General features: G+C 40.5%; 1 protein-coding gene across 4 annotated transcripts in view; it reads right to left on the reverse strand.

Annotated features, from left to right (window-relative positions):
• Positions 1–13342, reverse strand: part of zfat (zinc finger and AT hook domain containing) — a 14473-nt gene extending 1131 nt beyond the window's left edge. For 2 of the 4 annotated variants that reach the window (XM_032518890.1, XM_032518892.1), the window contains exons 1-23: positions 13277–13342; positions 13145–13174; positions 11672–11830; positions 10993–11160; positions 10544–10675; positions 10234–10347; positions 9955–10077; positions 9203–9276; positions 8582–8670; positions 8240–8362; positions 7841–7989; positions 7198–7289; positions 6870–7018; positions 5911–6784; positions 5184–5310; positions 4306–4538; positions 3997–4078; positions 3655–3771; positions 2112–2285; positions 1887–1975; positions 1562–1700; positions 1219–1328; positions 101–188 (exon numbers count right to left, since the gene is read on the reverse strand). In XM_032518890.1, the coding sequence (XP_032374781.1) occupies positions 101–188; positions 1219–1328; positions 1562–1700; positions 1887–1975; positions 2112–2285; positions 3655–3771; positions 3997–4078; positions 4306–4538; positions 5184–5310; positions 5911–6784; positions 6870–7018; positions 7198–7289; positions 7841–7989; positions 8240–8362; positions 8582–8670; positions 9203–9276; positions 9955–10077; positions 10234–10347; positions 10544–10675; positions 10993–11160; positions 11672–11830; positions 13145–13174; positions 13277–13328 (3487 nt within the window). In that variant the 5' untranslated portion in view covers positions 13329–13342. Of the gene's footprint in view, positions 1–100; positions 189–1218; positions 1329–1561; positions 1701–1886; positions 1976–2111; positions 2286–3654; positions 3772–3996; positions 4079–4305; positions 4539–5183; positions 5311–5910; positions 6785–6869; positions 7019–7197; positions 7290–7840; positions 7990–8239; positions 8363–8581; positions 8671–9202; positions 9277–9954; positions 10078–10233; positions 10348–10543; positions 10676–10992; positions 11161–11671; positions 11831–12672; positions 12801–13144; positions 13175–13276 lie in introns of those variants that run through there. The other 2 variants (XM_032518891.1, XM_032518894.1) reach the window with 2 other exon arrangements.
• Between the last annotated feature and the right edge of the window lie 1656 nt (positions 13343–14998).

Genomic DNA, 14998 nt, shown 5'->3' on the forward strand with positions numbered 1-14998 from the left:
TTGTGGCAGAGAATCGTGATATCAATTCTAAGGAAAAGAATCGTGATTCATATTTTTTGCCGAATCATGCAGGCCTAATGTTTCTCACTGTTGTTGTTACCATTGTCCTGTAGGGCAGCTACAGGTTCTTCTGTTAGCTGCTCTTCATCCTCCACAGGCACGTACTGGGCCTCTACTGTCTCCCCGACCTGGTCAATCATACATATGGTGGAAATTGTACCATACTGAAAATCTCAGCTTTGACGGAAAAACACAACTGAAACTTATACTAAATGCTAACAGGATTGAGCTAGCACGATTTCTGCTTCTGATATTTTGGCGGCAGTTTTTAAGTTTCTAAATCAGAAATATAATTTTTAATGACAAGAGATTGGGACAGAAACAAGACAAAGAGTCTCCAGCCATGCTAGCTCTATGTGGCTGTACTTAGGTACCAGTGCTTTGAGCTTAATGCTAATGTTAGTAAATGTATATGTAAATGTGATGTATTTATATAGCGCTTTTCTAGTCTTAACGACTACTCAAAGCGCTTTTACATCATACAGGAAACATTCACACACATTCATACACTGTGGCCGAGGCTGCCGTACAAGGTGCCACCTGCTCATCAGATAAACACTCACACACATTCACACTCCGATGCGCAGCATCGGGGGCAGCTCGGGGTTCAGTGTCTTGCCCAAGGACACTTTGACATGGGACTGCAGGGCCAGGGATTAAACCACCAACCTTCCGATTGGCAGGCAACCGCTCTACCACTGAGCCACAGCCGCCCTTTAGCACCGTTAGCATGCAAGGGTGTCAGCAAAGTGACTATACATTACATTACATGTCACTTAGTTGACACTTTTATCCAAAGTGTCTTACAATTGCTATATATGTCAGAGGTTGCACGCCCCTGGAGCAACTAGGGGTTAAGTGTCTTGCTCAGGGACACATTGGTTGATGTTAGCTCTCCCACACCAAAGGCATGTGTCATATCCACTGTGCCATCACCACTCACAATACGTCCTGAGGGGAAAATGAATGTTTGTGCCAAATTGTGTGCCAATCAAACAATATATACAGTATGTAGTCAATATATGGTATTTTAGTCTGGACCATAGCGGTGGACCAGCCGACATTGCCATCCCCAGAGTCATGTCACTAGCATGGCTAAAAATAACCCAATGCTTTTTTTCCTACTGTATCTAGTCTGTGTATGTGTATATAGTTTACCTCCCAGCAGGTGCCTTCCACCACTTTCAGGCTGTGTTTGCTCTTCAGGTGGCGGTTCAGCTCCCACTTGGTGCCATAAACAAATTCACATTCAGGACACTTCATACCACCTAAACACAGGCACACACAAAAGCTGTTAGGATATGCTAAACTTGCTTCTTGTTCTGTTCTGCGACAAGCCTAAAGCATTCTTAAATTATTTTTCTTACTCCTGAGGGTCTTCACCATAATGCCAACCATACTTTAACAATCTGTACGTAATACAAATGTCCTACTGTAGTACAATGTGACATTAAAGAACATAAAAAGTCTGGACATTGCAGTATGAGAGCAAAGATCAGACCTTGTTGTTTTAGAGCATCAGGGTCAGGCAGTCCAGGTCCGGCATTCTGATATTTCTGATCTGGGTGTTTCATGTTGTAGTGTCGCTTCAGGGGACCAGCGATGTTGCAGGAGTAGTGGCAGTGGGCACAGCGAAATGGCTACATAGATAGATAAAAACATACGTTAAAAACACAAGTTAATGCAAATAAAATATCTGTAAAATAACATCAAATGGATTATTGTAAACAACTTGTCAATCATGTTGTCAAAACAATTACATGCCATTATGAATACAGCTTTTATGTGTGTGTGTGTGTGTGTGTGTGTTGTGCATTTATTCTGACCTTAAACTCAGCGTGTTGCTCCATGTGTCTGAGCAAGGATGGTTTGGAGACCGAGCTGAAGTCACACTCTGAACATTGAAACCGCTTCCCTGAACAAACCAAACAATTTTATATATAGATCAGCGCTTTGCACTTACTCAAATCCCGTCCAGTCAAGCAGAATACTTTGGTCATACAATAACCAATTATAACATGGATAATAATAATTAGATAAATAATACATACCTTCATCGGTGTGGCTCATTCTGTGGCTTTTGAGCGTGACTTTAGATTTGAACTTTTTACCGCACAGGTCACAGAGGTGACTTCTCTCGGTGTTGTGTCGGTTCATGTGAGTCTTCAGGTTGCTTCTACTGCGGCCTGCATAGTCACACACACTGCAGACATACGGCTTCAGACCTACACACATGGACACAGACGCAAACAAAAGAATAAGCATATGAAACAGCAACAAAAAAAAAAATAATAATAAAATGTTTTGTTCAGAATTATATGTAGATTAATAAAAGAACATAATGTAAACAGCTAGAAAGGTACAGTAAAAGAACTATATTGGGCACTATATAGCTCAGTTGGTAGAGCGTGCACCCATATTTAGAGGTTTACTCCTAAATGCTCCTATTTGCTGCATGTCATTTTCCCTCTCTCTCTCTCTCCTTTCATGTCTTCAGCGTTCCTGTCATAAAAAGGCCGTAAATGCCCCAAAAATAATCTATAATCTATATTAAGTGCATAAGTGTGTTATTAGTCCACCACCTTGTGAGTGATACATGTTTTCTATGGGTGAGTGTTGTATGGGCGCAGTCAGCAGTGAGCTAGGAAGTGTAGCAAAATCTTGGGACAAAGTGACAAGGACAGTGACAGAAAGCGTCAAGAAAACAAAGCCAGATAAACTGCTGAAAAGCACAATTAGCATACTATGCATTGCAGGGTTTTTTGGCTGTGCTCTGTGGAGACCTTCATCAACACCTGCTTTGGATTTATGTCTGCCAGCTTCCTCAGCCTCAGCATAGATGTAACTTCAAGGTAAACAGAAAGGGACTGATGGGTAAAGGAACAGACTAACAAATTTACTTCCTCAAAACTAAACATTGTACATAACAGCTGATGTGCAAACTGGCAGCTGAAGTGCCAGGCCGCCTCCTAACTGCGCCAGGGGCGCCGTACCATGGTTGCCCCTTCGCTACTCTGCAATTTGATTGTGTGGGCTGTGTGTATAATAAAAAGGGACTTGCAGAAGATACAACTGTGAATTACCTTGTGGAGTGTGTTGACTGACAAAAGTAATTAATTAAAACAACTTCAGCACATATTCATTAGCAGTAATTTTTAGCAGCCCCACATTACTCATTAGATTCTCAGATAAACAAACATACAGCGTAGCAAAACTGAAAAGTTTTGACCAAGAGATCATTGCAGGAGAAAAACTGTCTCATAACTTCTAGGTAATATTTGTTTTTTTATCTTTGATATAATGCCAGCAGCATACAAGCAGATGATTTGATTTGTTTGTGTTCTCATCATTTCACAATTAACTTGACCAACAAGCTAATTTCCTTCTACAACTTCTGGAGTGTCGTTTCAGTCTAGTCCATCATCCTGGAAGGCAGCCAGGAGAAAGAGAGACAGATGGAAGCTAAGATCACAAAGTAATCAAGCAGTGAACCAATACTGTTCATTCGGTCACTTGTGGGCCAAGATGTGTTTCTCGACACTTGTGTTGTGTGTGTATGTGTTTGCCTGTGTTAAGATTAGATGAATATCTCACCTTGGTGGGCCCAGATGTGCCGCTGAAAGTCACTGCTGTTCTTTAGGAAATAGGAGTCACAGTAAGGGCACTTCTCTGCGCGCTGCACCATCAGTCCTTTACCCTGCATAGGCGTGTCTGTCCAACACACAAAATTAAATTGCAACCTTGGACATTTTCTTGAACTTGGCTATGTGACTTACTATTTATTTCAGTCAGATGCAATACACTTTGCACCGTGGAGAATGAACAAAATACTCACGCTGATTTAAAGGACAGGTTTGAAATTGAACTTTTTAGAGAACAAACAGTAGTGTGTGCATGTTTTGTGTATGTCTGTAGATATATGTCTGTATTCTTTACCAGGGTGGGATGTTTTGATGTGGTGTTTTAGTCTGTGCTCTGGATAGCTGTTCTGGCAGACAGGACAAGTCACGCTCTTCCCCTGTAAACAACAGAAGTCAAGAGTCATGTTTACATCCGTCACAGTAAAAACGGGTAAAACGGTGAAGGTCTTTCTCTAATTAAAACTCACATATAAAGTCATTACGGGCTTCATGAATGATCTTTTTCGTGAACTTAATTGTTCTACTAATTTAACAAATTTAAAAAAGCTACCTTGAATCTAAACAAAAATGTTTGGTGGGTAGGGTAAGGTAGAAGACTGGTTACCTGTTCCTGGTGTGTCTTCAAATGGGCTTGAAGTTTGTATTTGTCAGGTGTGGTGTATTTACAGCCGAGATTTGAACAAGGCAGTAGCAAGCCGCTGTGCTTCTGGATCTGGTGCCTCTTTAAAGAGCTCTTGGTGATGGACGAGTAGCTACACTTTGAACAGTAATGTGAGTGCTCCTTGGTGTGTGTGCGTACATGGACGTTATAGTGGACTTTGTACCAGAACAGTTTACCTGTGTAGCAAAAAAGACACTATTTAACACTCTAGCCCCAATAGAGAAAAAGCTAATAAAGGTGTCACGATTCTCATTTTCAATTTCAACTTTTTTTTTAACAGGGAAGGCAATTTCACAGTAAGAGCCACTAGATGGCAGAAGAGTACTACAACAAAAAGAGTTTCTCAGAGTTTACAGGGTGCAATTGAATGCACCATTAGTTTAACTAGGTACACCTTAAGGCACCACGGAGTCCCTTTGGCACAACTCACTCACATTGAAGGCAAAATGTTGCCACACAGCTGAAAATAAAGGGGCAGTGGCCATGGTGTCTGAGAAAGTCAAGCTGTAGGTAAGCTACCCTATCCTGGGTGTATAGGTGCATGCCACCAGCAGGTGAGCTACGCTGCAGCTACTGTTATTCATTTCATCAGACGTGCGCAAGTAGGGGGTGGAGAATGAAGAAAAAAAAACTGGGGAAAGCTTTTGACTTGAATAGTCAAAATTTAAATTCTTATTTTGATCAATTTTCGGTTTAAAATCAAAATCATGACACCCCTGAGTAAAAAAATCACATGTAGTGTAAAGTACAAATCAAACTCAATAAATAAAATAACAGGACAAAATAAAACCAGGCTTCTCAAGGGAGTTTCATTATCTCACCACAGTATTGACATTCCAAGTCCCCGTAAATTTTCCTGAGTCGTTGGAAAGACTCCATATTGAGCCGAGTCTTCTGAAGAGATGACAACACCTGCTGAAATGCACTCTGATGCAGAACCTCCACCACCTACCAGCAGAAAACAAAGAACAAGTCAGACTGCCAGAAGCAAAGCGGAGGAGGAGAAGGTCTACCTCAAGAGAAGATGAAAAGATGACTCAAAGTAGAATTCCTCTAAGAAATTATGTATTTCAGACACAGATTAAATAGTTCTGATTAAATAATAAGCATGCATCATAATCTTCATTGAGTGCAATTGTCGCCTGTTGCCCTTTCTATATATAGAGAAGAACATTACTTTGGATGGACAATCCGATATGGATTATATAATTCTGATAGGTCGGTCTACTGATGCCAAAATAAAAGTCTTGTAATGTAAAAGATTATATACACTAATTATTATCGATTAGTCGATTAATCGATCAACAGAAAATGAATCAGCGCCAATTGATTAATCATTAAGTCATTTTTTTCAGTACATCTCAATATTCTCTCGTTTGAAATTCTGGAACGTTAAATGATTTAAAGAAATTAAATATCTTTGGGTTTTGGATTGTTGGATGGACAAAATAAGACAAAGACCAGACAATTCATCAAGAACATTGGTTACAAAAACAATTGTTAGTGGGAGTCCTAGCTGCTATTATTGTGTACCTGTGACTGATTTACCCTTTCTGACTGTGGAGTTTGTCTTTCTTCAAATGGAGGTGCTGAAGGTGTCTGTGTGTTCTCAACCTCTGGGTGTTTATTTTCTTGAGTGCTGTTGTCCAAGCGGGGGGTGTGACTTCTCTCTCTCTCATCTCCAGCTGCTGGGGTGCATGCGTCTGCCGTGCTGTCCTGTGACTTCTCCCCAGCGGTTGCTTCATCTTGTCTGCCAGACGGAGTTGTGGTTTCTGTAGAAATAGCTTGATGCAGCAGTTCTTGGGAATCTTGTTGTGCACTTGTGTTTTCTAATTCTCCTTGTTTCCGCTGCATTTCTTCTGCACTTTCCCCCTGACATTTTGCTTTTTCTTTCTCTTTCTCCACATTTTCGCTTGCTGCTACTTTCAGCTGCTCCCCTTCCCCATCTCGCCACTCCTCCCCTCCTTCACTTTTTCTTCTACCCTCCTCTCTTGTCCTCTCATCTTCCCCCTCCTGCTCTATCCTTAGCTCTTCCTCCATCCCATTATCTGGATCTTCTCTCTCCTCATCCCCCCACATGCCTCCTCCAGGCTGTATCAGATAGTAGCTGTTGTTGATGCAGTCAGTGAAGGCCTGCTCCTGGTCCAGCTCGTGGTGAGACTCGTTCAAGTGACTCTTCAGTGCCTGAGAGCTGACAAACTTCCCGTCACACACACAGCAGACATATAGGAAGAGGTGCTTCCTGACATGAGCAGTGAGGGTGGCCATCTTGGTTGCAGCATGGTCACAGAGGAGGCAGGAGAAGGGACGCTGTGGCCCGTGGACCAACAGGTGGCGCTCCCGCTCCAGCTGGTTCTTAAAGCGGCGGTTACAGGTGGGACAGTGGTAGAGGAGCTGTCTGAGTCCCTGACGAGTCTTTAACCTGGACCAGATTAACAGATTTAGAAGGGCAAGTGTGTCAGATGGTAGATAGGAAGGTAAAATAATGTAGATAATGAAGATCAAACCTCAGTTGTTGGTAGCTCTGGGAAACAGCGGGGTCTTTCAGGTTATGTCGTTTCTCCATGTGTTTAAGCAAGTTCTTTACATCGGAGTATTTTTTCTCACAGAAGCTGCAGTGCTGCTTCACTTTTAAATGGACTCGCTCTATGTGGACCTGCATTACCAGAAATACAGAATTACTGCTCCAACCAGAAAAAAAAAAAAACTATGTGGAAACCATAATCACAACAGACTTTGTATTGTGTCTCTAAGCTTGCATGTTCATATTAATTATACTGAGGATATAACAGTGCTACAAATAACATCAATAACAGTAATTAAGTAATAACACACCTTGAGGTGTCCTGGGCTGAGACAGTTGAAAGGACAGTGCTGACAGCTGAACTTCTCTCCTGTGTGCTTCCTCAGGTGAACATTCAGGTTGGCTTTGAAGGGAAAGGAAGGTAAAAAATAAGCAACTTTTACATGAATTTTAATAGTTTTTAACAACAGGTTTTACAAATACTTCCAGTACATCCGTGTTGCATGTTTTTAACTATTGATATTTTCCAATGTCCACATGGGGAGCATTACAGACTTGTCCAGTCTTATTGATTATAATTGCTATTAGCAGTAACTGCAAAGGTACCTGATTACATATTTAAAGGAAGAGTTTCACCAAGGATCCAACAAGGGACAGTGAACTAAAATGGTTAAAAGCAACACAAAGAAACAGCACCAATGTTTATGGCATTGCTTCAATGTTGTACAAACAAAAACTTCACATCCTTCAAATCCTACGAATAGGGGCATGTGGTACTGTCATACCCCCTCTATCTCTCCCTCTGTTTCCCGTCAGCATCTTTGACTTACACCATCTCATAAAGGCAAACTTCAAAATACAAATCGCACCTTTAACAACTCAATTCATTGTCACTTTTAATAATCAAGCTTAAAAGTGTCTGTGCAGCCTCAACAACAGTGAGCCTGGATTTACCTTTGATGGCTGATGCATAGTCACAATGCGGGCACTGGAACGGTTTCTCCTGGGTGTGTGTCCTGAGGTGGGCGACCAGTGAGTGTCTGAATTTAAAGATCTTATTACAGAACTCACAGGCAAAGATCTTCAACTGGCTCTGAAGTAAACTGGGAGACAGAGAATAACCATATTACTATTACTAGTTGACCAGATAACTGCTGCACAGATAACAACATTAACAATTAAGAAGCAAACTAAAAAAACTTTTAACCACTCACAAAAAAAACAGGATAAACAAAGTCAAACATATCTTTTCTGTTAGATTGTTACAGCTCAGCTACACTTAACCGCCAAAGCTACAACTACTATGAAATAAATTCAATGTTAATACATTTAATAAAAATATGCATACAGTACTTGGTAGCATCTTGCTTGATAGAGTATTCCTGGAAGCCTCTGCTGGCGGCTGTTTTTGTTGTTGTTGTTGTTGTTGTTGTTGTTGTTGTTGTTGTTGTAGTTGTTGGGGAGGGCGGGTTAGAACTATGAGCAGAAAACAAAGGGATCAAACCGCTGACAGGAGATAACATCGATAGGTCAGACTGCTGCTAGCACAAACAAGCAGGACCTTTACAAAATTATTTATGCATGCATTTGACAAATTAACTCCCGTTTGTCTGTATGTGATCTATTATTATTACCATCAATTATGTATTACATTCAAAGAATTATAGAAGAGATGGACATTTTCTATTATGTTACCTCGGCACTTGATCTGTTTTAGGGTCACCTTCGCAGGCAGTGGCTCCACTTGCATGGTCTTGATGTGACCGACTCTGGAAGATTGCAGACTGCCCAGACAAATTCAATAAATAAACCCATATACTAGTAGCACTCACAGATCAACACAAATCAATCAAATCAATCAAATCATCAATATTAGATAATAACTAATAAATGAAAAAAAGACTCACACACTGCAACATTGTATGACAGAATCATCTGATTTAGAACTCAGATGAAATGCTAACATGCTAAAACATTTTAGAAATAATATGTTGTTTTTTTTGCATTTGAGCCCACATCCTTTTTTATAGAGATAATGTCTTTGGTAGAAATAAGTTTCCATAGAAACTACTCACAAAAAGGTCTCTGCACTATCCTGTTCCTGAAAAACAATGTAATTTTTTCACTGCTCTGAGCACAAGTTATGGAATTCTATACAGCGTTATTCTATTGGGATGGAGGCATAAATCTCAGAGATATCTTAAAACCTGGCCAAATAACTCCAAGCTGTCTGCCAGGATAGATACTACCAGAAATAAGTGAGAAACACATTTTACAATTCCGTGACTGACTGTTTCCGTGTACTCCTGTGCTTACCTGAGGTTGAGCTTGAATGGCTGAAGACTCTGTTTCTACTGAATTGTCCTCTACTGGAACCATTGTAGAAACACCTGTTGAATGACATCTTAATTATTTAATTCAATTCAATTCAAATAACTTTATTTGTCCCAGAAGGGGAATTAAAAGGCACAAAGAGTAGCACATTAAAAGGACAATCCACAGATATGTTACAAATACAGTGTTTGTAGATTTGTTTATTTGATTAGGACAATGCACATTAATCAACACTTCTGTAAATTCGCCACTCTTAGCCAGTTGGCTAATTTTCAGCTGTAGTCCTAGTTACCTAGCATGCATGTCTTTATGAATGAATAGATAAATTAATAAATAATAATGCATGGCATAATGCTGTGCATTCTAAGGTGCTAAAGATCCTAAAGTCATTACAATCATAATTAACAAGGTGCTGTGGTGCCGTTCTTAATTTTGAATCATGGGTTTGGGTGGGTTGGTGGGTAGGGATGCTGGATCATAAATATTTCTTCTACAGCAGTCAATGTTTTTTGTTTTTTTTAAAAGATGATTTTTTTGGGGCATTGTAGGATTTCATTTGTATAGGGCATCTTAGACTTGAAGGAGAGAGAGAGAGAGGAGGAATGACATGCAGCAACGGGCCGCAGGTCAGAGTCGAACCCACGGCCGCTCATCGAGGAGTAAACCTCCAGCGGTCCATGTTAGCCAAAATGTGAATACTAGCACAAAAAATAAAACCGCTCCTGAAGACAAACCTGGAAGTGTTTTATCTTCTGTCAGAACAACACTGATGACCGACTTTTTGTTTCCCTTTGCTAGGCCTCCTTCTTTTGAGGTGCGGCTTCGGCTGGTTCTCGGGGGCCTGAAGCTGCCTACGTTCACAAGCAGGGAAGAAGAAAAGGTCAAACTGCTAAGATCATTAATCTTTTACATTTCATCACAAATCACATTTCATTGTGATATTAAAGCAGCAATTAGTCCCTCTTTGTAAGATTTAATTGGAAGAAATCATGTCCTGAACTTAAACCTCATACCTTTTTCTCTCCCCGGTCCTGGTCTTGCTGGGTTTTGTTGCATCTGGTTTGGATCTGTTCCCCCAGGATCCAAACTTCCAGAAGCCTCAACTCCTGCTCCACCACAGCTGCCCCCTGAAAAAAGGTATTATGTCTGTGAAATTACCAAGACCTTTTGTATTTTTTCCCCAACATCTGAAGTTAAGGCAGAGGTATTTAATGATCTATAATTATAGGAAGGATAATTCTAAACATTCTCCTTCGGGTCCCCCCAGATTTGAATGTCTCTTTGGCACACATTCACTTTTCTATTGTAGATTTCACTTCTCACCATTCTCCTCTTCTTCATCCTCATCATCTTTCTCTTCCCTCAGGCAGATGTGTTTAAGGATCTGCCGTCTGTTGCTGAACGAGCGATGGCAGTCTCTACATTCCAGCCCCAACATCCCCTCATTGCTTTTGGCTAGCAGAGGAATCAGGAGTCAGAAAACCGAGTGCAGGAAACACAACTTGTGTAGAATATTTACAGAAATCACTAATAAAAACAAGTTTACTTTAAAAAAAAAGCTCATGACTTAAAGGTCTACACAACAATTTAGTGAGTGTTGAGAAAAGTTAGGTTAGCAACCAGGCAAAAGTCCATTTGACCAAAAACCTTTATACTGTAAAATTGGCTATAAACTTTAAGCAAGCATCTTCTCTCATGCAGAAGGTGCTTATACTGTCTTCTGCATGAAAAAGAAAGAATTATGGGACACATATAATTGTCAACAACACTACCTTGTATTGAGCTGCATTGTCTATCTCCCTCCTCCTTCTTGCCTTCTTTTTCTCTTTGAACATGATCCTCCTGAGAAAGGGTAGAATCGGCCTTGCACTCTGTCAAATCTGTGCGCGTCTTCTTGGTAGAGCCTTTCGGTCTTCCTCGTTTTCGCTTCACTGAGCTCTCTGTGGGCCAACAACACAGCAGAACAGATAAGAAGATAACGCAGTGCTTTTTCCATTAATACATCCCACTAAGAGGCCAAAACAAACCATGAGCTTACCCTACAAACACTTGTTTTCAGTGTAGCAAAAGGTTGATAAACTAATGTAGCTTATGCCTCATAATAGAGAACTCCATTGTACAGCAATCTCCCAGACGCAATCAAAAAAAGAATTATAGTGTTGCACTGACTGACATATTCCTATGTAGTGTAGTTGTTCTTAATCATTTGTTCACATTTTTTATTTGATTGGTATTTTAATTATCTTCTAATTAACTTTGACTTGATTATCAGTCCAAGAATATTAGTTCAGTTAAATACTGTATTGGTTTCAAACCCTGATCACATACATTATGCAAAGTTCAATTCATCCCCAAATTAGTGAACGTAGTGACAATTAATATGCAATAGAAAATGTGGTTTGTTTTTTTGATTCAGTAATAGCAATGCTAGCAATGACACGCTAATCTGACCTGTTAGCGTCTCCACGGGCTCTCCTACAAGAGGCTGCAGAGCAATGATGATGTCATCAGGAGGCTCCTGCTGGGGGTGCAGCTGGGAGCAATGGGCGAACAGCTGAGAGCGACTGGGAGAGAAGAGGTTGCACAGCCGACACATGAACACAGAACCAGCTGCGGAGACACAAAGAAAAAAGGGTGGCAAATGAAGAGGCAATGAGAGGAGGGAAAAAACTGGAAAAAAAGAGAGTGAGATAGATTAACATTATACTGTATGTCTGAGCAAATTTAGCTATTTGGAGTCATTATCCCCCATTTTTCAGTCTCCCTCCTTCACCCATCTGCAACATCTCTTAGAAACCGGTCTTTCTTTGTGAGAGAATTAATTTATTCAAGTGTCAAAGAGACATACGTATGAATGAAAACTAGTGTCACTATTTATTACAATCTTAATCTGCATTATTTAAAGTTTGTTTGTTTCTGTGGTTGTCAATGTTTAAATGAAACATGAAAAACTGTTTCATTTTCCCCCTTCTCTTCTTCAATACTGTACATGCAACCAGAGTTAAAGGTAGGGAGAAAATAAGGGAAATAGAAGGGAAGAAGTATGCCATACTTTGTTCCTTATATGCAGTTCAATTAAAGGTAATGGAAGATAGAATATACCTCTACAGAAAACATTTATAATTGAAAGATTTTTTTAAAATTAATTATTTTCAACCAGTCGTTTTGTTGATTTCATTCCACAATCCACAACAGAACATGCTGTTGGGGCTCAATGAATAATAGTAGCTATTATTCAACACAGCTCCTTCTTCCCACCTGTTGAACAACAATTTACAGTAAACGGAGCCCAGACCCACACTTATATACTATATTCCTATAATATATTAATATATATCAACAATTTCTCCGCATTTCCTTTTCAAATGGATGCAATTTGATGTGGATTCACAGGATATGACAATTGCTGAAACATCACAGCTTTAATTAACAGTAGCATCCACAAGACTAACATTAGGCAGTTCTTCAGTCCATCCAGTTATCTTGAATATTGTTAATGTTTTAACTCCGTTATATGTCTGTTTTTGTGAAATTGAATATGTTCCTTATGACATGAAGCAATGAAAATATGATTAATTTTGACTGCTGATCCGTGGATACATTTCCTTTTCAACTAGCTAAGGTCTGTAAGCTGTCTTTGTCCACACAATCTGATGTTATTTCAACACCTTCATTATTAATAAGGCACATCATTCAGCTTCGGGGCTAACGTTCATAGACTGACACTTGTGCCTTCAGAAGCTGTCGACTGTTAAAGACGCTCGCAGAACAAAAAGTCTGTAAATATTGTCCTCAGCGAGAATAAAAAATAAAACACTTTGAAAATGAGCACACTAACAAACACGTTTGTTTATTTTGATTTGGCCCAAACCAACATGAAATCCCGACGAACATATTCGAGTTGAAGCTAGCCCAAATTCTTACCTGCTTTTTGTCCATCCATTTCTCCAGCGTCTAAACAACAAAAGAATACTAATTTATCGAGGGATTTGAGGCATCATACGGCTAAAGATAACCACTGATTTTGTATTTAAAGCCGAATTTTACATTACGCACAAAGAAATTTCTGTCGAATCTGCCCATGGATGAATCTGCCACACAAGTCCATCCAATCAGCGGAAGTAGACCGGAAACAGTGATACTGTAGCTGGCCTAGCAGCGCCCTCTGCGGCGGGAGGACTGTACTGCGCCCAAGAAGGGAACTGCAGCAGTTTTCTTTAAAGAATATATATACTTTAATCTGTTTATTTATTATTGATCCCCAATGGGGAAATTGCAATTTACACTCTGTGTCCACACTTTGTTAGTTATCACACACAGTCCTGAACTACACACACACACATGCTCAGGATCTGTACATGCACTAATGGAGAGATGTCAGAGTGAGTGGGCTGCCAGCCGAACCAGCGCCCTGAGCGGTTGGGGGGGTACGGTGCCTTGCTCAAGAGCACCTGGCAGTGCCCAGGAGGTGAAGTGGCATCTCTCCAGCCACCAATCCACACTCTGTGTGTGTATGTATATTTATACATACAGTGGTGTGAAAAAGTGTTTGCCCCCTTCCTCATTTCCTGTTCCTTTGCATGTTTGTCACACTTAAGTGTTTCGGAACATCAAACCAATTTAAACAATAGTCAAGGACAACACAAGTAAACACAAAATGCAATTTGTAAATGAAGGTGTTTATTATTAAAGGTGAAAAAAAATCCAAAACATCATGGCCCTGTGTGAAAAAGTGATTGCCCCCCTTGTTAAAACATACTATAACTGTGGTTGCCCACACCTGAGTTCAATTTCTCTAGCCACACCCAAGCCTGATTATTGCCACATCTGTTCACAATCAAGGCATCACTTAAATAGGAGCTGCTTGACACAGTAAGGTCCACCAGAAGATCCTTAAAAGTACACATCATGCCGAGACCCAAAGAAATTCAGGAACAATTGAGAAAGAAAGTAATTGAGATCTATCAGTCTGGAAAGGGTATTAAAGCCTTTTCCAAAGCTTTGGGAATCCAGCGAACCACGTGAGAGCATTATCCACAAATGGCGAAGACATGGAACAGTGGTGAACCTTCCCAGGAGTGGCCGGCCGCCCAAAATTCCCCAAGAGGCAGCAACGACTCATCCAAAGGGCCAAAGAAATGCAGACCTCACTTGCCTCAGTTAAGGTCAGCGTTCATGCCTCCACCATCAGAAAAGACTGGGCAAAAAAGGCCTGCATGGCAGAGTTCCAAGGAGAAAACCAGCTGAGCAAAAAGAACATCAAAGTCGTCTCAATTTCTCCACAACACATCTTGATGATCCCCAAGACTTTTGGGACAACATTCTGTGGACCGATGAGACAAAAGTGGAACTCTTTGGAAGGTGTGTGTCCAAGTATATCTGGCGTAGAAGGAACACTGCATTTCATAAAAAGAACATTATACCAACAGTAAATATGGTGGTGGTGGTGTGTGGTCTGGGGCTGTTTTGCTGCTTCAGGACCTGGAAGACTTGCCGTGATAAAAGGAAATATGAATTCTGCTGTCTACCAAGAGATCCTGAAGGAGAATGTCCGACCATCTGTTCGTGCACTCAAGCTGAAACGAACTGGGTTTGCAGCAGGACAATGATATAACACACCAGCAAGTCCACCACCAATGGCTGAAGAAAAACAAAATGAAGACTTTGGAGGGCCTAGCCAAGTCCTGACCTGAATCCTTGAGATGTTGTGGTATGACCTTAAAAAGGCCGTTCATGCTCGAAAACCCTCTAATGTAACTGAATTAGGACAATTCTGCA

This window comes from Etheostoma spectabile, chromosome 6, assembly GCF_008692095.1.
Source record: "Etheostoma spectabile isolate EspeVRDwgs_2016 chromosome 6, UIUC_Espe_1.0, whole genome shotgun sequence".
NCBI lineage: Eukaryota > Metazoa > Chordata > Actinopteri > Perciformes > Percidae > Etheostoma > Etheostoma spectabile.